Here is an 18331-nt window from a genome sequence, read left to right as displayed (position 1 = left end):
ACTTTTCTTTGATAAGAAATTTGTTGAGTGCTCTTAGTTCTAGAATAGGACGCAAGTCCCCGGTCTTCTTTGGGACTAGAAAATAACGGGAATAAAACCCCGTGTCCCATTGGCACAAAGGAACCTCCTCGACAGCCTGGAGGCGAAGAAGAGCCTGAGCCTCCCAAAGAAGGGGAAGTTGCGACCTATTGGAAGGACACTCTCTTGGAATCAGGTCTGGAGGTACTTGCAGGAATTGAAGCGAGTACCCCTCCTGGATAGTGAGAACCCAGAGGTCTGAAGTAATCAGCTCCCACTGATGACAAAAAAGACTGAGATGACCTCCTATGGGCAGGAGAGAAGGCTGCTGGACATAAGGGGGCGTTATGCTCTGACCGGGATTGTCAAAAGGACGGCACTGGTTTAGTCGCAGCAGGGGTCTGAGGTTTTTGGGGACTCCTCTGCTGCTGATGATGCCTGGGCGGTGGGCGGGAAAACGCCGGCATAGACTTCTGGGGATAGCGCCGAGGAGGAAGCTTGTACAGCTTAGCAGGAGGAGCCATCGCCTTAGGCCGCACCAGGGAGCTGAAGGACCTCTCATGCTCCAAGAGGTAGCCACCTCGATGGAGTCATCGAACAGCTCGTTGCACAAGCAAGGAAGATTTGCCAGATGATCTTGCAAGTTGGGGTCCATGTCCACTATTCGCGGCCAGGCGACGCATAGCCACCGCAAAGGCTGTAACCCTAGAGGATAATTCAAAAGCATCACACGTGGCCTGGAGCTTAAAGAGACGAATCTGAGAAAGAGTCTCCTGGAGCTGGCGGAACTCCGGCCAAATCATGCCAAATCAGCATGGAAAGGCGGCATGGTCTTAATGCAGTGTTTGAAGTAGGACGTAAAGTTGAAGTTATATAGTTGAGGACCCTATTCGCCATAAGAACATAAGCATCGCCTCTGCCGAGACAGACCACAGGTCCATCATGCCCAGCAGTCCGCACCCGCGGACCTGTAAGTAATCTAATGCTCCAAAGCATTTTGTACTGTATAGTAACCCTCTAATTGTACCCTTCAATCCCCTTTTCCTTCAGGAACTCATCCAATCCCATTATGAAACCCAAAATCGTACTCTGCTCTATCACCTCTTCTGGAAGCGAATTCCAGGTGTCCACCACCCTCTGAGTGAAGAAGAACTTCCTAGCATTTGTTCTGAATCTGTCTCCCTTCAATTTTTTTGAGTGCCCTCTAGTTTTTGTTGCCCCGCCAGTCTGAAGAATCTGTCCCTCTCTACCTTCTCTATACCCGTCATAATCTTGTAAGTTTCTATCATATCCCCTCTAAGTCTCCGCTTTTCCAGGGAAAAGAGCCCCAGCTTCTCCAGCCTCTCAGCATATGGAAGGTTCTCCATGCTCTTTATCATTTTTGTTGCTCTTCTCTGGACCCTCTCGAGTATCACCATATCCTTTTTAAAGTACGGCGACCAGTATTGAACGCAGTACTCCAGATGCGGTCGCACCATTGCCCTATACAGCGGGAGGATAACCTCCTTGGTTCTGGTAGTGATACCTTTTTTGATAATGCCCAACATTCTGTTCGCATTTTTTGAGGCCGCTGCGCATTGTGCTGCTGGTTTCATTGTTTTTTTCCACCAAAACCCCCAAGTCCTTTTCTAGGTTGCCTTCCCCCAATATCATCCTTCCCTCCCCCCCCCCCCTCCCACTGTGTAGTTGTACATCGGGTTTCCTTTCCCTGTGCGCATGACTTTACATTTCTCTACATTGAAGCTCATCTGCCATTTATTTGCCCACTCAGTTTGTTCAGGTCCCTTTGAAGTTCTTTACATTCCTCAACAGATCTAACCGTACCGGAGAGTTTTGTGTCATCCACAAATTTTATAACTTCACACTTCGTCCCTGTTGCCAGGTCATTAATAAATATATTGAACAGCAGTGGTCCCAGCACTGACCCTTGCGGAACGCCACTCGTGACTCCTTTCCAGTCAGAATATTGTCCCTTTACTCCTACCCTCTGTTTCCTGTCCGCCAGCCAGTTTCTGATCCATCTGTGTATGTCCCCTTCATTGTCATGTCCACCATTACCCCCAAGTCCCTTTCTTGGGTACTCTCATTCAATAACATCCCTCGGGTTTCTGATTCCCACATGCAATATTTTACACTTCTCAACATTGAACTTCATCTGCCATCTCTCTGCCCATGCACAGTGCGCAGCGGTCGCTAAGAGAGCAAATAGAATGCTAGGTATAATCAAGAAGGGTATTACAACAAGAACGAAAGAAGTTATCCTGCCGCTGTACCGGGCAATGGTGCGTCCGCATCTTGAGTACTGCGTCCAGTATTGGTCACCATACCTTAAGAAGGATATGGCGTTACTCGAGAGAGTTCAGAGGAGAGCGACACGACTGATTAAGGGGATGGAAAGCCTTTCATACGCTAAGAGATTGGAGAAACTGGGTCTCTTTTCCCTGGAGAAGAGAAGACTTAGAGGGGATATGATAGAGACTTACAAGATCATGAAGGGCATAGAGAGAGTAGAGAGGGACAGATTCTTCAAACTTTCAGAAAATAAAAAAACAAGAGGGCATTCGGAAAAGTTGAAAGGGGACAGATTCAAAACGAATGCTAGGAAGTTCTTCTTTACCCAACGTGTGGTGGACACCTGGAATATAGTAACATAGTAACATAGTAGATGACGGCAGATAAAGACCCGAATGGTCCATCCAGTCTGCCCAACCTGATTCAATTAAAATTTTTTTTTTTTTTTTTCTTCTTAGCTATTTCTGGGCAAGAATCCAAAGCTTTACCTGGTACTATGCTTGGGTTCCAACTGCCAAAATCTCTGTTAAGACTTACTCCAGCCCATCTACACCCTCCCCAGCCATTGAAGCCCTCCCCTGCCCATCCTCCACCAAACGGCCATACACAGACACAGACCGTGCAAGTCTGCCCAGTAACTGGCCTTAGTTCAATATTTAATATTATTTTCTGATTCTAAATCTTCTGTGTTCATCCCACGCTTCTTTGAACTCAGTCACAGTTTTACTCTCCACCACCTCTCTCGCTTCCAGAGGACGTTATAGGGCAGCGAACGGTACTAGGGTTTAAGAAAGGATTGGACAATTTCCTGCTGGAAAAGGGGATAGAGGGGTATAGATAAAGGATTACTTCACAGGTCCTGGACCTGGTGGGCCGCCGCGTGAGCGGACTGCTGGGCGCGATGGACCTCAGGTCTGACCCAGCGGAGGCATTTCTTATGTTCTTAAACGAAGCTCAACACCAGTATATACCCAGATTTAGAAAAGGGTGCAGAAAGAATCGAGCAAAAGACCCAGCATGGTTAACCAATGAAGTTAAGAAGGTGATGTCCAAGTCCCTTTGCAATTTTTTGCAGTCCTCCTTTGTCCGAGCTCCACTAAATAGTTTGGTGTCGTCCGCAAATTTTATTATCTCACTCTTCGTTCCTGTTTCTAGATCATTTATGAATATATTAAATAGCAGCGGCCCGAGCACTGAGCCCTGCGGAACACCACTCGTGACCTTCCTCCATTCTGAGTAGTGGCCCTTCACCCCTACCTTCTGTTTCCTACCCGCTAACCAGTTTCTGATCCATCTGTGCACGTCTCCGTCCACCCCATGGTTCTTCAGTTTCCGGAGTAGACGTTCATGAGGCACCTTGTCAAAGGCTTTCTGGAAATCTAGGTAGCCTTGAGCTGCCTCGAAGGAGAAGACCCCGGAGTCTGAGGAACGGAAAACTGCGGGACAAGCCTCGGAGAGCCCGGGGAGGAAGGAACCCTCTGGAACAGTCTCAAGCAGGGGGTCCCTGACCTCGATTTGCCTCGACTCGGAGACCTAGGAGGCGTGGAAGACTGCTGAGGTAGAAACCCATGCCCAGGCTGCACGGAGGCCTCGACGGACCTCGAGACCTGAGGCACTGGAGACCATCCCCTCCGAGGAGGGGAGTCCTTCGGCCGCTTAGAAGGCAGGTGAATCGAGGACGAGGCAACCTTTGAATGGTGTCTCGATCGAGGCTTAACGGCCGGCGACTCAGGCCTAGAAAGATGATGAGAAGAGTCACTCGAAGACAACCGGCGAGACCGGCGAGGCTTGTCTCAAGGGGCCTCGGTAACATAGAAACATAGAAGATGATGGCAGATAAGGGCCATAGCCCATCAGGTCTGCCCACTCTACTGACCCACCCCCAAGTCTACTATCCTAGGGATCCCACTCCTGGTGACAGGTTCCCTTGGCTTAACCCTCTAAGGGATCCTACATGGGCATCTCATTTGCTCTTAAATTCTTGCACGCTGTTTGCCTTGATCACCTGCACCGGGAGCTCGTTCCAAGGATCAACCACTCTCTCGGTGAAGAAATATTTCCTGGTGTCGCCATGAAATTTCCCACCCCTGAGTTTGAGCGGATGCCCTCTTGTGGCTGAGGGTCCTTTGAGAAAGAGAATCTCTTCTTCCATCTCGATACGGCCGGTAATATACTTAAACATGTCTCCTCTCTCCCTACGTTCCTTGAGTGAGTACAGCCGCAAATGTTTCAGCCTTTCCTCGTACGATAGATCCTTGAGCCCCGAGACCATCCTGGTGGCCATCCGTTGCACCGACTCTACTCTCAGCACATCTTTTCGGTAGTGTGGCCTCCAGAATTGCACACAGTATTCCAAATGAGGCCTCACCATGGTTCTGTATAATGGCATTATGACTTCAGACTTCCGGCTGACGAAACTCCTGCGGATGCAACCTAACAACTGTCTTGCCTTAGATGAAGCCTTCTCCACATGATCAGCAGTTTTCATGTCTGCGCTGATGATCACTCCCAAGTATCGTTCTGTTGAAGTTCTAGCTAAGGTCTCACCATTCAAGGTGTAAGTTCTGCATGGATTTCTGCTGCCGAGGTGCATGATCTTGCATTTTTTAGTGTTGAAGCCCAGCTGCCAAGTCGAGGACCAAAGCTCCAACAAATGTAGGTCCTGTGTCATACTATCGGGTGAATTGCCGTCTCTCACTATATTGCATAGTTTGGCGTCGTCAGCGAATAACGTTACCTTACCTTGAAGCCCCTGAGTTAGGTCCCCTATGAATATATTGAAAAGGAGCAGGCCCAAGACTGAGCCCTGCGGTACTCAACTGGTCACCTCCGATGTTTTAGAGAGGGTACCGTTAACTACCACCCTCTGAAGTCTGCCACTCAGCCAGTCATTGACCCCGTAGTTAGTGTTTCTCCCAGCCCCATTGATTTCATCTTGCTCAACAGCCTGCGATGCGGGACACTATCAAAAGCTTTGCTGAAGTCTAGGTATACGACGTCCACGGATTCTCCCAAGTCTAACTGCTTTTTTACCCAGTCAAAGAAGCTGATGAGACTGGATTGGCAGGACCTACCCTTGGTGAATCCGTGTTGACTGGGATCCCATAGATTCTCCTCATCCAAGATTGCGTCTAATTTATGTTTGATTAGTGTTTCCATGAGTTTGCATACTATTGATGCGAGACTCACTGGTCTGTAGTTTGCAGCCTCTGCCCTGCAACCCTTTTTGTGCAGTGGAACGACGTTAGCTGTTTTCCAGTCTATGGGGATTCTCCCCGAACTTAGGGAGAGATTGAAGAGTTCTGATAGTGGTTCTGCCAGGACATCACGCAGCTCACTGAGCACCTTGGGGTGTAGATTGTCCGGTCCCATGGCTTTATTCACCTTGAGTCTTGCCAGTTCGTAGTAGATGTTGCCAGGTGTGAACTCAAAATTCTGAAACGAGTCTTCCACGCTGCGCCTTGCCTGCAACTGCGGACCGTGCCCCGGTGCCTCGCAGGTGAAGACCGAGCAGAAGTATTCATTCAGTAGTTCTGCTTTATCGGAATCTGATTCTGCGCAGCTCCCATCTGGTTTTCTAAGGCGAACTATCCCATCTGTGTTCTTTTTCTTATTACTAATATACCTGAAGAAGAATTTGTCCCCTTTCTTCATGTTCTTTCCCAGAGTCTCTTCCACTCGAAGTTTGGCCTCCCTGACTGCCGTTTTGACCGCTGCAGACCTCACCCTATGTTCTAGTTTAGCTTCCCTAGTCTCCATTCGTTTGTGGGAAATAAATGCTTTTTTCTTCTCCTTGATGAGGTGCGAGATTTCTGCGGAGTACCATTGGGGTTTGTTGTTTCTCCGCCGTTTGTGTACTGATTTAATGTAGAGGCTTGTCGCTTCATGTATGGTAGATTTCAGGGATGACCACATAGCTTCCACATCATCGGTCGTAGCTTGGTTCTGCAGTGTCCGGTGGATGAAATCTCCCATGCGTTCAAAGTCAGTGCCTCGGAAGTTGAGTACTTTTGTTTTCGTGTTTGATCTAGGGAAACCTTTCCTGAGGTAGAACCACACCATGTTGTGGTCGCTGGAGGCTAGCATATCTCCTACCGAGACCTTCGAGACGCTCTCCCCGTTGGTGAGTACCAGGTCCAGGATCGCCTGGGCCCTAGTGGGTTCCAATACCATTTGTATGAGTCGTGCTCCCTTTATGGATGTTAACAGTCTCCTGCTGCCGCTGGATGCTCAGGCTGGCTCGCAGGGAGCAGGATCGAAGCAGGGGCAAGCTGGGCCAAGATGGATGAAATTTGCATTGTCAGTATGGTCTTTAGCATATCCTCAAACATGGGCACCGAGACCAATGGAGAGGTGCAGCAGTGCGCTCCAATGAGGGCGATCTCGAGGAAGAGTATTCCCTATACTTGGAGGCACGCTTGGAGGGAGGTCTTGTAGAGGCTGGCAGGACTGCACTCACTGCCTGGGTCGACAGAGACTCCGTGGAAGGGTTCTTCGGTAGGGAACCTGAAAAAGGAAGAGGACACTTACCCGAGGACGAGGCCTTAACAGGCACAGCGGACGGGGCATTCGAGGCTGAGGGCTACTTGATCGAGGTCACTGCCAGGGCCGAAGTTCTTGTCTTCCCGCTGCTCCATAGCGCCGAAGAGCTCGAGGATCCGGGCACTTCACCTGTGAAGAGTCCGCGATTAGAGAGTAGCACAGCGCGGGCAGGACTCAGTCCTGTGGTCGGAGCCCAGGCACCAACAATGAGGGTCGGTAATAGAGATCACCCGACCGCACTGCGTGCACTTTTTAAAACCGGTGACAGGCCGGGACATAAGGAAAAAAGGCCCACCAGCCGAACGAGGCCAAAACCTGGGGTCCCCCGGGCCGAACAACGGTGACTAATTAATCAAATCAATAAAGCAAACCGCGGTGCAAGAAGGCACTTAGAAAACACGCAGAGCTGAAAGACAGGGCTTCTTGGCTCCGTGGAAAACTAAGAACTGAGGCCACGCTGAGGAGACGTGCACCCTGACTCGCGCATGCGCAGTGCGGTACTCGCAAACTTTGAAAATCTTCAAGCAAGTTTGCTTGCGAGGCTGTCTGCTACGGGGCTCCGTGGATAATATATTTTAACTCAAATATTTTGCAGTCCATGCTTTCAATAAAGGTTAGGCATATTTCCCAATATACAGATTCAATTTGTCTCAAATAAATAATTATACTAGTACAGTTAATGAGCTGCATTGTTAAATTTGTAGGTCTGAGGACTAATACAAGGGCCAAGTTGAACTGTTATGCCAGCCCCCAATCTCCTGTAGACTAGATCTGCAGAGATCATCTAACATCTTAGTCAGATGGTAACAGTGAAGCAGAATTAAAGATGCTGACCCCACCATGTTTCCAGGACCTCCAAACTGGTAAGCTGGAACTGAGGGGGGGTGCATGTAGAGGACACATCAGATCTTTTATTACTACCAGTAAGGTAAAGATTAACTCCTACAAAACCCAAGTTAACATTCCTATCCTGAAGAGCCACAAACCAATAAAGTTTTTAGCATAAATTCCTAAATAGCACAGTTACTTACCGTAACAGGTGTTATCCAGGGACAGCAGGCATATATTCTCACATGTGGGTGACGTCATCTACGGAGCCCCGGCGCGGACAGCTTTTCAAGCAAACTTGATTAAAGTTTCAAGTTTGCACACTGCACCACGCATGTGCGTGCCTTCTCGCCCACTAGAGGGCGCATCCCACCTCGTGGTCCTCAGTTCCATAACTAGCAAGGAAGCCATCCCCGGGGAGGCGGGCGGGTTGTGAGAATATATGCCTGCTGTCCCTGGATAACACCTGTTACGGTAAGTAACTGTGCTTTATCCCAGGACAAGCAGGCATGATATTCTCACATGTGGGTGACCTCCAAGCTAACCAAAAAAGGGCAGGTGGGAGGATGGCAATTTAGGAAAACAGATTTTGCAAAACTGACTGGCCAAACCGGCCGTCACTCCTGGATAAAGTGTCCAGGCAGTAATGAGAGGTGAATGTATGAACCGAAGACCAAGTGGCAGCCTTGCATATGTCCTCCATCGGAGTGGATCGGAGGAAAGCTATCGAAGCTGCCATCGCTCGGACCTTGTGCCCCGTGACTCGACCCGGGGGAGGAAGGCCGGCCTGAGTGTAGCAAAAGGAAATGCAAGCGGCTAACCAGTTAGACAGAGTGCGCTTGGAAACTGGATGCCCTAATCGATTGGGATCGAAGGACAAAAACAATTGAGGAACCTTCCGATGAGGCCTGGTGCGTTGAAGATAAAATGCCAACGCCCTCTTACAGTCAAGCGTGTGAAGCGCCGTCTCGCCCGGATGGGAGTGGGGCTTCGGGAAGAACACAGGAAGGACAATGGACTGATTGAGGTGGAAGTCAGAAACAACTTTAGGTAAAAACTTAGGATGGGTGCGGAGGACCACCTTGTCGTGATGAAAGACAGTGAAAGGAGGGTCCGCAACCAAGGCTTGCAACTCCCCAATCCGCCTGGCGGAGGTGAGGGCAATCAGAAACACCGCCTTCCAAGTCAGAAATTTCAAGAGGGACTTGTTGAGTGGCTCAAAAGGGGGTTTCATCAGTTGAGCCAGAACTACATTCAAATTCCACACGACAGACGGAGGCTTAAGAGGGGGGCAAACCCTGAGTAACCCCTTCATGAAGCGTGTCACCAAGGGATGGAGTGACAGAGGGCGTCCCTCCAGAGGTTGGTGGAAAGCGGAAATCGCACTGAGATGAACCCGCACCGAAGTGGTTTTCAAGCCGGAGCGCGACAAGTGAAATAAATATTCTAAGACCGAGGATACCGGAACTGATACCGGATCCAGGTGAAAAGACGAGCACCAGGTGGAAAACCTGGTCCATTTCTGCGCATAGCAAAGCCTCGTCGAGATCTTGCGGGAGGCTTCCAACACCTCCTTCACCGATTGAGACAGGTCCGGAGGAGTCAGGGAACAAGAAACCAGGCTGTCAGGTGCAATGACTGCAGATTGGGATGTAACATGGATCCTTGACTCTGAGACAGCAGAGAAGGAGAGACAGGCAGGGGAAGAGGCTCTCTGGCACTGAGCTGGAGCAGCAGGGAGAACCAGTGCTGACGCGGCCATCGAGGTGCTATGAGAATCATCGTGGCCGTGGACGATTTTAGGTGTACCAACGTTCGCATGATCAGAGGGAACGGAGGGAATGCATACAGGAACCTCCCTTCCCAGTCGAGTAGGAAGGCATCCGCTTCCAGACGGTCCTGCGAGTACATCCGAGAACAATATAGTGGTAGTTTGTGTGTCTCCGGAGAGGCAAACAGATCCACCTGTGGCGTTCCCCAGCGAGCGAAAACCTCGCGTAGAACTGCTGAGTGTAGAGTCCACTCGTGCGGTTGCAGAAGTCGACTAAGTTTGTCCGCCAGGCAATTCCGTTCTCCTTGGATGTAGACCGCCCGGAGGAAGATGTTCCGGGAGGCCGCCCACTCCCAGAGGCGAAGAGCTTCGGAGCAGAGGGGCCATGACCCCGTTCCTCCCTGCTTGTTCACATAATACATTGCCACCTGATTGTCCGTGCGGACGAGGACCACCTGGTCCTGCAATATGTGAACGAAGGCTCGAAGTGCTAGGAAGATGGCTCGCAGCTCTAGCACGTTGATGTGACACTGACGGTCTTCTGTCGACCACAGGCCCTGCGTGCGAAGACCGTCGAGATGGGCTCCCCACGCGTACTCCGAGGAGTCCGTGGTCAGGACCTTGCGAAAGGGCGGAGTGCGAAACAATAGCCCCATGGACAGATTTGAAGAGTCTGTCCACCAACGCAGCGATTTCCGTAAGGGCGGAGTTACCGAAATGAGGCGAGACACCGGGTCGCACTCCTGACGCCACTGGGACGCGAGGGTCCACTGAGGGATCCTCAGATGTAGCCTCGCAAACGGTGTGACATGTACCGTTGAGGCCATATGGCCCAGCAGCATCATCATGCGCTTGGCCGACACCTTCGACAGTTGAGAGACCTGGTGGCTCATCCGTACCAGGGCTTCCAACCGCTGGGTCGGCAGGTAGGAGCGTAGGCGCACCGTGTCCAGCACCGCACCTATGAATTGAAGAGACTGCGACGGCCTCAACTGAGACTTTGGAAAGTTTATCTCGAACCCGAGAGTTTGCAGGAAGGCAATAGACTGTCGGGTCGCTGAGATAACCCCCTCCCTGGTCGGGGCTTTGATGAGCCAATCGTCCAGGTAAGGGAACACGTGAAGTCCACGCGACCTGAGGGCTGCTGCAACCACCACCATGCACTTCGTGAATACTCGTGGGGACGCGGCCAGGCCGAAGGGCAGTACCCTGTACTGGAGGTGGAGGTCCCCCACCTGGAATCGTAAGAATCTTCGACAGGCGGGGTGCACCGGAACATGGGTGTATGCTTCCTTCAGGTCGAGGGAGCACATCCAGTCCCCTTCCTCCAAGAGGGGATACAGAACCGGGAGAGACAGCATTCGAAACTTCTCCCGGGCCAGGAATTTGTTGAGCTTCCTGAGGTCCAGTATGGGGCGCAGGTCCCCGGTCTTTTTTGGGACCAAGAAGTAGCGGGAGTAAAACCCCGTGCCCCACTGGTCCTTGGGGACCGGCTCGACCGCCCGAAGCTTCAAGAGGGCTTTGGCTTCGGTTATAAGGGTCGGTAGCTGCGAACGGTTGCAGGGGACTAAACTTGGGGGACTGTCCGGCGGCGAGGACACAAAGTTGAGCGAGTAGCCCTCGGAGACGATCTGGAGCACCCAAGCGTCTGAGGTAATCCCGGTCCATGCCTCCCGGAAGGACCGAAGACGGCCCCCGATAGGAAGGGGTTCTTGTGAAAGTGCGGAGGGGAACCCGCCCCGTCCGCTCAGCCCGTCAAAAGGAAGGCGCTGGCTTAGAAGGGCCCTGCGCCGGGGCTTGGGGTTGTCCCCCTCTGCCTCGCTGAGACGGACGTCTCGGAGGCGGTCTCGAGAAAGCCGGGGTCGACTTCTGAGGGTATCGGCGCGGCGGAGGCCGAAAGGGTTTCTGCGGCGGGGGCCTAGGTTTGGGGCGGACCAGGGATGCTAGAGAGCGCTCCTGTTCCGACAAGCGCTTGGTCGCCGCGTCCAATGACTCGTCGAATAACTCGGACCCCACACAAGGCAAGTCTGCCAGGCGTTCCTGCAGGTTTGGGTCCATGTCGAGGGTGCGAAGCCAGGCCAAGCGGCGCATGGCCACCGCGAGGGCCGACACCCTCGAAACCAGCTCAAAGGCGTCGTACACTGCATGGAATAGGTACAACCGCAATTGAGACAGGTTGGACATAAACTTGTCGAATCCTGCTCTTTGGGAGTCCGGTAACGAGTTTCGATATTGAGGAAGGTCCTTCACCATACCACGCAAAAAGGAGGAAAAGGTGAAGGCGTAATTTAGAACCCTGGTGGCCATCAGGGAATTTGAATAGAGGCGACGGCCAAACTTGTCCAGGGTCCGCCCCTCCCTGCCTGGTGGAACCGCCACAGAAACCCGTGAGGGCTGTGATTTTTTAAGAGCAGACTCCACCAGAAGGGACTGGTGTGAGAGCTGCGCCTTATCGAACCCTTTAGGGGGAATCGTCCTATACTTCGATTCCATTTTTGAAGGCACAGACGTGACTGTAAGAGGGTTTGACAAGTTCTTCAGCCAGGTTTGCAGAAGGACACTGTTGAGAGGGAGTCTAGGCACCTCCCTAGGAAGAGAGGGGAGGTCCTGTTCCTCCAAAAATTCTTTGGAATACCGAGAGCCTACCATCAGGTCAATCCCCAGGGCTTGGGCCATGTCCTGAACGAAGGATGAAAATGAGGACGGCCTAGCCTGGGGAGAGGGGGTTCTCGACCGCCCCACCGAGGAGAGGGGGGAGGCCTCATGGGAATAATGAGGGTCCCTAACCGATCCCGAATCCCAGGATCCCCTCTCGAGGGCCCTCGAGGGGGAAGGGGAAGTTATCCTCCTCGCAGAACCCTTGGGTGAGGACCCCGGGGTTCGTGGGACACTCTCCCGTTTCCTCGGCGAGGCGGCCCGGGAAGACTTCCCATGGGGTGAGCGGAGGAGCCTCGGGTTGTCGAGGCGCAGCTCCGACACCTGCAGCGCCTCGCCCCCGAACGACGAGGAACGGTCGCGCCGAGGCGAGCCTCGGGGCCGCTTGGACTTCCTCGATCGACGCCCCGTCCGAGGTCGCGTCGAGGGCGAGGCGTGTCTGGAAGACCCGGAGGAAGAGGAGGAAAGGCGGCGCACTCTGCGCAACTTTTCTTTGGGCCTTACACTGCGCTCAGGGGGTTCCCCCGAGGTCGAGGTCCGGGGCGGGGCCGAGACCGAGGTGAACGGGGCCACAGTACCCGAGACCGAGGTCGCCGAGGCCGGGGCTCCCGAGGGAGCCGAGGCCGGGGCCTCCGAGACCGAAGGCGCCCAGGCCGAGGTCGAGGCCGCCGGAACCGCAGCACGCTGCAACACTTCCAGGGCTCCCGACAGCTCCGATGAGATCAGAGCTCGGAGGAGATCCTGGAAGGCCGGAATCCCCACGAAGGTGGGGAGTTCCGAGTCCGGGGCACACTCCCTGGAGGGCGACCTCGGTCTCGAGTATTCCCTCGGGGTGTGCGGAGTCGAGGTCCGATGCGGGGCCGGGGTCGACCCACCCGCCTTGGCCTGACTCGAGGATGGCTTCTTTGCTGAAGGGGATGGAACAGAGGACTTACCCGAAGCTTGCTTCACTGACGACGCCTTCGAGGAAGAGGGCCGAGGCGAGGCCGAGGCCCCCGAGGACGCCGAGGCCGAGGTCAAGGCCGGGGCCGAAGCCGAGGCCGACGTCGAGGCCTTAGGCGGCGCGTCGACGGCGAACAATTCGGCCATTCTTGCCTTACGGCGACGGAGGGCCCTGTTTTGGAAGGTAGCACAGCGATCACACGAGTCTGTCGGATGTTCGGGCCCAAGACAGACAATGCACCACCGGTGAGGGTCAGTGATGGAAAGCAACCTCTCACACCGGCTGCACTTTTTGAATCCCGTAACAGGACGGGACATCCACGAAGAAAAAGAAGAAGGCCGGGAACGTACCGACGTCCCGCGGCCACGGCTTCCGGGAGCCCCCGGAGGCCGACGAAAAACGAAAGACTTTTTTTTTTTTTTTTTTTTGAAAAGAAACGAAAGGAAAACAGCACCGCGAACTAATTCGAAGGGAAAAACAAACTAAACGCGGCAGCTAGAAGGCAAAAACACTGGAGCTCAGATCCACAGGGCTTTCTTGCTACGCGGAAAAATTTGAACTGAGGACCACGAGGTGGGATGCGCCCTCTAGTGGGCGAGAAGGCACGCACATGCGTGGTGCAGTGTGCAAACTTGAAACTTTAATCAAGTTTGCTTGAAAAGCTGTCCGCGCCGGGGCTCCGTAGATGACGTCACCCACATGTGAGAATATCATGCCTGCTTGTCCTGGGATAATAATACTTAAAACATGGGTAGGGAACTCCAGTCCTCAAGAGCCGTATTCCAATCGGGTTTTCAGGATTTCCCCAATGAATATGCATTGAAAGCAGTGCATGCAAATAGATCTCATGCATATTCATTGGGGAAATCCTGAAAACCCGACTGGAATACGGCTCTCGAGGACCGGAGTTCCCTACCCCTGACTTATAAGATAGTGGGCAGACAAGTCTATTTTTACTGTACGCAAATACTTTGCATATTTATCATGAAATCTGACTAGTTTGCAGCCCTCAAAACCAGGAATTTAAAAACCAATGGCATGAAAAACATTTTTCTTGCAAATAATGTCACTCTTAAAACTGGCTTATTGAACTGGCAGGAACAGGTTTCCAAGAAATCATCATTAACTTACTCTAGATCAGGCAAAGGTTGATCAAAATCATGGAATTCTTCAGGAAGTGTGATAGCATTGTAAGCAGCTTCTCTGTTTTCTTCAGGTAGATCAACAACACCTTGAAGAAGAAAAAAAAGATATGCAACAATAGTGACTGAAAAATCTCTTACCTGCTAACTTTCTTTCCTTTAGACAAGTGGTTCCCAACCCTCCTGAAGACTACACCAGCCAATCAGGTTTTCAGAATAGCCCTAATGAATATGCAAGGGGCAGATTTACATGTCTGTCAGTCACCTCTACTATATGAAAATCTCTCTCATGCATATTCATTAGGGCTTGTGGTCGTCCAGGACACGGTTGGGAACCACTGGTTTAGCCACAGCAGATAAATCCGGAGATTAGTGGGTTCTATCCATCTACCAGCAAGAAGAAATAGAGAGCATTTAATTGAACTCTGCCATATTAGATGGAATGCCTCATATAATGAAAATGGAAATCCAGCACTCTCCTTTCCCACACAACGAACAGAAATTAAACCAACAGCTGAAAAACTGCAAGTTTGAAACCTAAAGTGATAGCCGAAAGGGGCACTGACAAAATAAAACATTGCAACTTTAGCCAACAGCCTCCTAACTTCAGGTGAGAATTTTTCCTTCCTTAGAGCCAGCAGCAGATGAATTCAGAGACTATTGGGATATAGCAAAGAAGTCCTTAAATAAGGTGGGAAGATGTGACAGGATAAATATTCCAAGAGCCCCAAAAGCCACATTTGACAGTGCTGCCACATCTAGGCTATAACGTTTTGAAAAAATATGCACCAAAGACCAAATTACAGCCCTACAAATATCAAGCAAGAAACAGAAGTCACCAACACTCATACAGAATTGGTCTTAAAAGCAAGTGGAGACTGCTTACCAGAGAGAAAATAAACTGAAACAATAGCCTCCATAATCCATCATGCAATCATAGCTTTGGAGGGGGCATTGCTCTTGTTTTGATCTGAGCTTTAGAAAATTTCACAAAATGTCTGATTAAGATGAAATGCAGACACTACCTTTGATAAAAAAAGATGAAACAGTGCACATGAACATGCCCTGTCTCTGAAAAACGAAGAAATGAATCTATATACGACAATGCTTGCAGAGTTTGAATTGCAGTCAAAGCAACTAGAACTATAGCCTCGATAATGAGATCTTTGATTGTAGCCTTACATAACGGTTCGAAGGGTTTTTTTATCAGCCCCTGTAGCACAAGCTTGAGACTCTATTTCAGACATGGACTCCAGAGATTTACCCCCTTTAAAAATCTTACCACATCAGGTTGAGTGGCCAAAAAAGAATGAGAAATCTGGCCCCTGTAACAGGTGAGTACTGCTACCTGAACCTGCAAGGAACTGCAAGGCAGACAACCCTTTGACAGCCTGTCCTGCAAAAACAACATATCTGTGACAAACGAGCAGAAAGAAGAAACAGGCCCTTGAGCACACCATGCATCAAACACGCACAACATGCGAGCATAAGCAGCTAACATGGACCGCTTTTTCACTTGGAGTAAGGTAGCTATCACCTCCTCTGAGGAGCCTTTTCACCTGGGCTTTGAACTTTCAATAGCCAAGCTGTAAAACCAAAGCGGAAGGAATCCTCCATTAGAACTGGACCCCGACAGAGAAGGTCCCACATCACCAGCAACATCTATCAGCAGCTGAATCAGATCCACATACAATGGCTGCCAGGGCTAATTTGGCACTATCAGAACCACAAGTTCAAAGTGACAGAGCACCCAGTGTAAAACCCTAACTATCATTGGCCAGGGAGGAAAGACTGAGAGAAGAGACGCCTGTGGCCATGGCTAGAGAAGAGTGCCGGATAATTTGCAAACGGATCTGCCCTCCAAAATGGACTGGAAGGTGATAAGAACCTTGCGTTTTGCTTTGAACTCCCAGTTGCTCTACACATTGCAATCCAGACAATGTGCTTCTCACCCCCTCAGCTTTCCATCTGTTATCACCAGCATCCAGTCGGAAGAGGCCAGATGCATACCCCGAAGTAGATTGGAAGACTGAAGCCACCTGTTGCGCTTGAATTATCCAGAAAACATGCCAGTTGTAATCTTGAGACACTGGTGACCATCAACTCAACAGGGACTGCTGAAGAGGTCTCATATGAGAATGTGCCCAAGGCACCACCTCCAAGGTCGCTGCCATCGAGTCCCACACCTGGACATAATCCCATACCCAAGGTTGAGGAGACTGGAGCAGCCATTGAGGAGTAGTGGCTTGTGGCCAGCAGGGGGTGATGTTTATGGGACAGTAATGGAATGGATGTCAGAACATGATAAGTGCAGTATTTTTGTGGAATTTTTCTACAAAAGTGCCTGTTTTTTGTATAATTCTGGGTAATTCTAGTTAGATACAAGCATATATGTTAGTTAAGGACTACACCCAATGGAAGCGTACGAAAAAAGGGTGAATAAAAACCTAAATATGAAGCCAAGGCCAGAAAAACACACCACAGATTAATATAAGGGAAAGAATGGTGTTTTTTTGTGTACTTTGCTGTTGGGCCAGATCATAAAGGAAACCAGAGGACGGAATCCATTTTGTGTTTCCAGGTCTTTGTTCTTAGCAGCGTGATGTTAATTAATACACATGTGCTGGCTTTAGACTAGTTAGTAACGTGTCCCAAACTAAGATATAACAGGAAAAATATAGTTTTGAATGAAAATTATTTATGGATGGAAGCTTGGTTAAGCAAAGTATAAATGAACAAATATGACTGGAGTGTGTGTATGACTGTGTATTTGAACAAAGGAATGAGTTTTGAAAAACATAATTATTTTGCAACCTAAAGAAATCCTATCCCGTCCCTCCCCGTTTGTTGACATAATACATGGCGACTTGGTTGTCCATCCGAATGAGGACTACCTGGTCGTGAAGAAGAAGTTGAAAAGCGTGGAGAGCCTTGAGGATCGCTCCAAATTCCAACAGATTGATATGACACCGACGATACGTACTGGTCCAAGGGCCTTGAGTACAGAGACCATGAAGATGAGCTCCCCAAGCGTAGGTCGAAGAATCTGTCGTGAGGACCTTCTGATGGGGGGGGCATTTGAAAAAGTAAGCCTCTGGAGAGATTGGAAGAGAGCATCCACCAACGGAGAGACTGCTTCAATGAAGGAGTGACTGTTATGTGTCGAGAAAGTGGGTCGCAAACCTGCGTCCATTGAGATGCCAGGGTCCACTGAGGAAGTCTAAGGTGAAGCTTGGCAAAAGGAGTCACGTGTACTGTGGAGGCCATGTGACCTAGGAGTACCATCATGTGTCTCGCTGAGATGGAAGATCGGGAAGACACTGCATGACAGAGTTGAAGTAGAGCTCTGTGTTGAACAGTATCCAGAACAGCTCCGATGAATTGTAGATTCTGAGAGGGCTGGAGGTGGGATTTGGGAAAGTTGATTTCAAATCCCAAACTTTGTAGGAACCAGATAGTCCGTTAGGTCGCTACAATAACCCCCTGAGATGTTGAATCTTTGATGAGCCAGTCGTCGAGGTAGGGAAATACCTGAAGACCATGCTTCCTCAGAGCTGCTGCTACCACTACAAGACATTTGGTCAACACCCTGGGAGATGAAGCCAGACTGAAGGGTAGCACTCTGTATTGGAAAAGCAGATTCCCCATCTGAAATCTGAGATATTGACGGGAGGCCGGATGAATGGGAATATGAGTGTAGGCCTCCTTGAGATCCAGAGAGCATAACCAGTCATTCTGCTCGAGAAGGGGCTAAAGGAATGCCTGGGACAACATGCAAAATTTTTCTTTGACCAAAAATTGGTTGAGGCCCCCAGATCCTGAATGGGCTGCAGATCACCCGTCTTCTTCGGGACAAAGAAGTAACGGGAGTAAAACCTCTTGTTCTGTTGTTCCAAAGGAACTGGCTCAATAGCATGGAGACGAATCAGAGCTTGAGCTTCCTGAAGAAGGGCGATCTGGGATGGACTGGAAGAATACTCTCTTGGAGGAAGGTCTGGAGGAACCTGAGTGAAATGAAGGGAGTATCCTTCCCTGATGATGGTAAGTACCCAGAGGTCAGATGTAATTGTTGTCCATCGATGGTAAAAAAAGATGGAGACGACCTCCTATAGGGGAAAAGAAGGCAGAGTCAGAACAGTG

At 50.5% G+C, this 18331-nt stretch overlaps 1 protein-coding gene across 1 annotated transcript in view; it reads right to left on the bottom strand.

The window, feature by feature from the left end:
- The window catches only part of RAD21 (RAD21 cohesin complex component), a 241038-nt gene that overhangs the window by 163916 nt on the left and 58791 nt on the right, over nt 1-18331 (bottom strand). The window contains exon 4 of the mRNA XM_033933156.1: nt 14181-14280. Within this exon, the coding sequence (XP_033789047.1) occupies nt 14181-14280 (100 nt within the window). The remainder of the gene's footprint in view (nt 1-14180; nt 14281-18331) is intronic.

Source organism: Geotrypetes seraphini, chromosome 2 (genome assembly GCF_902459505.1).
Source record: "Geotrypetes seraphini chromosome 2, aGeoSer1.1, whole genome shotgun sequence".
Taxonomy (NCBI): domain Eukaryota; kingdom Metazoa; phylum Chordata; class Amphibia; order Gymnophiona; family Dermophiidae; genus Geotrypetes; species Geotrypetes seraphini.
The sequence above is the reverse complement of the archived record's forward strand: the minus strand, read 5'-3'. Positions and strand labels throughout refer to the sequence as shown.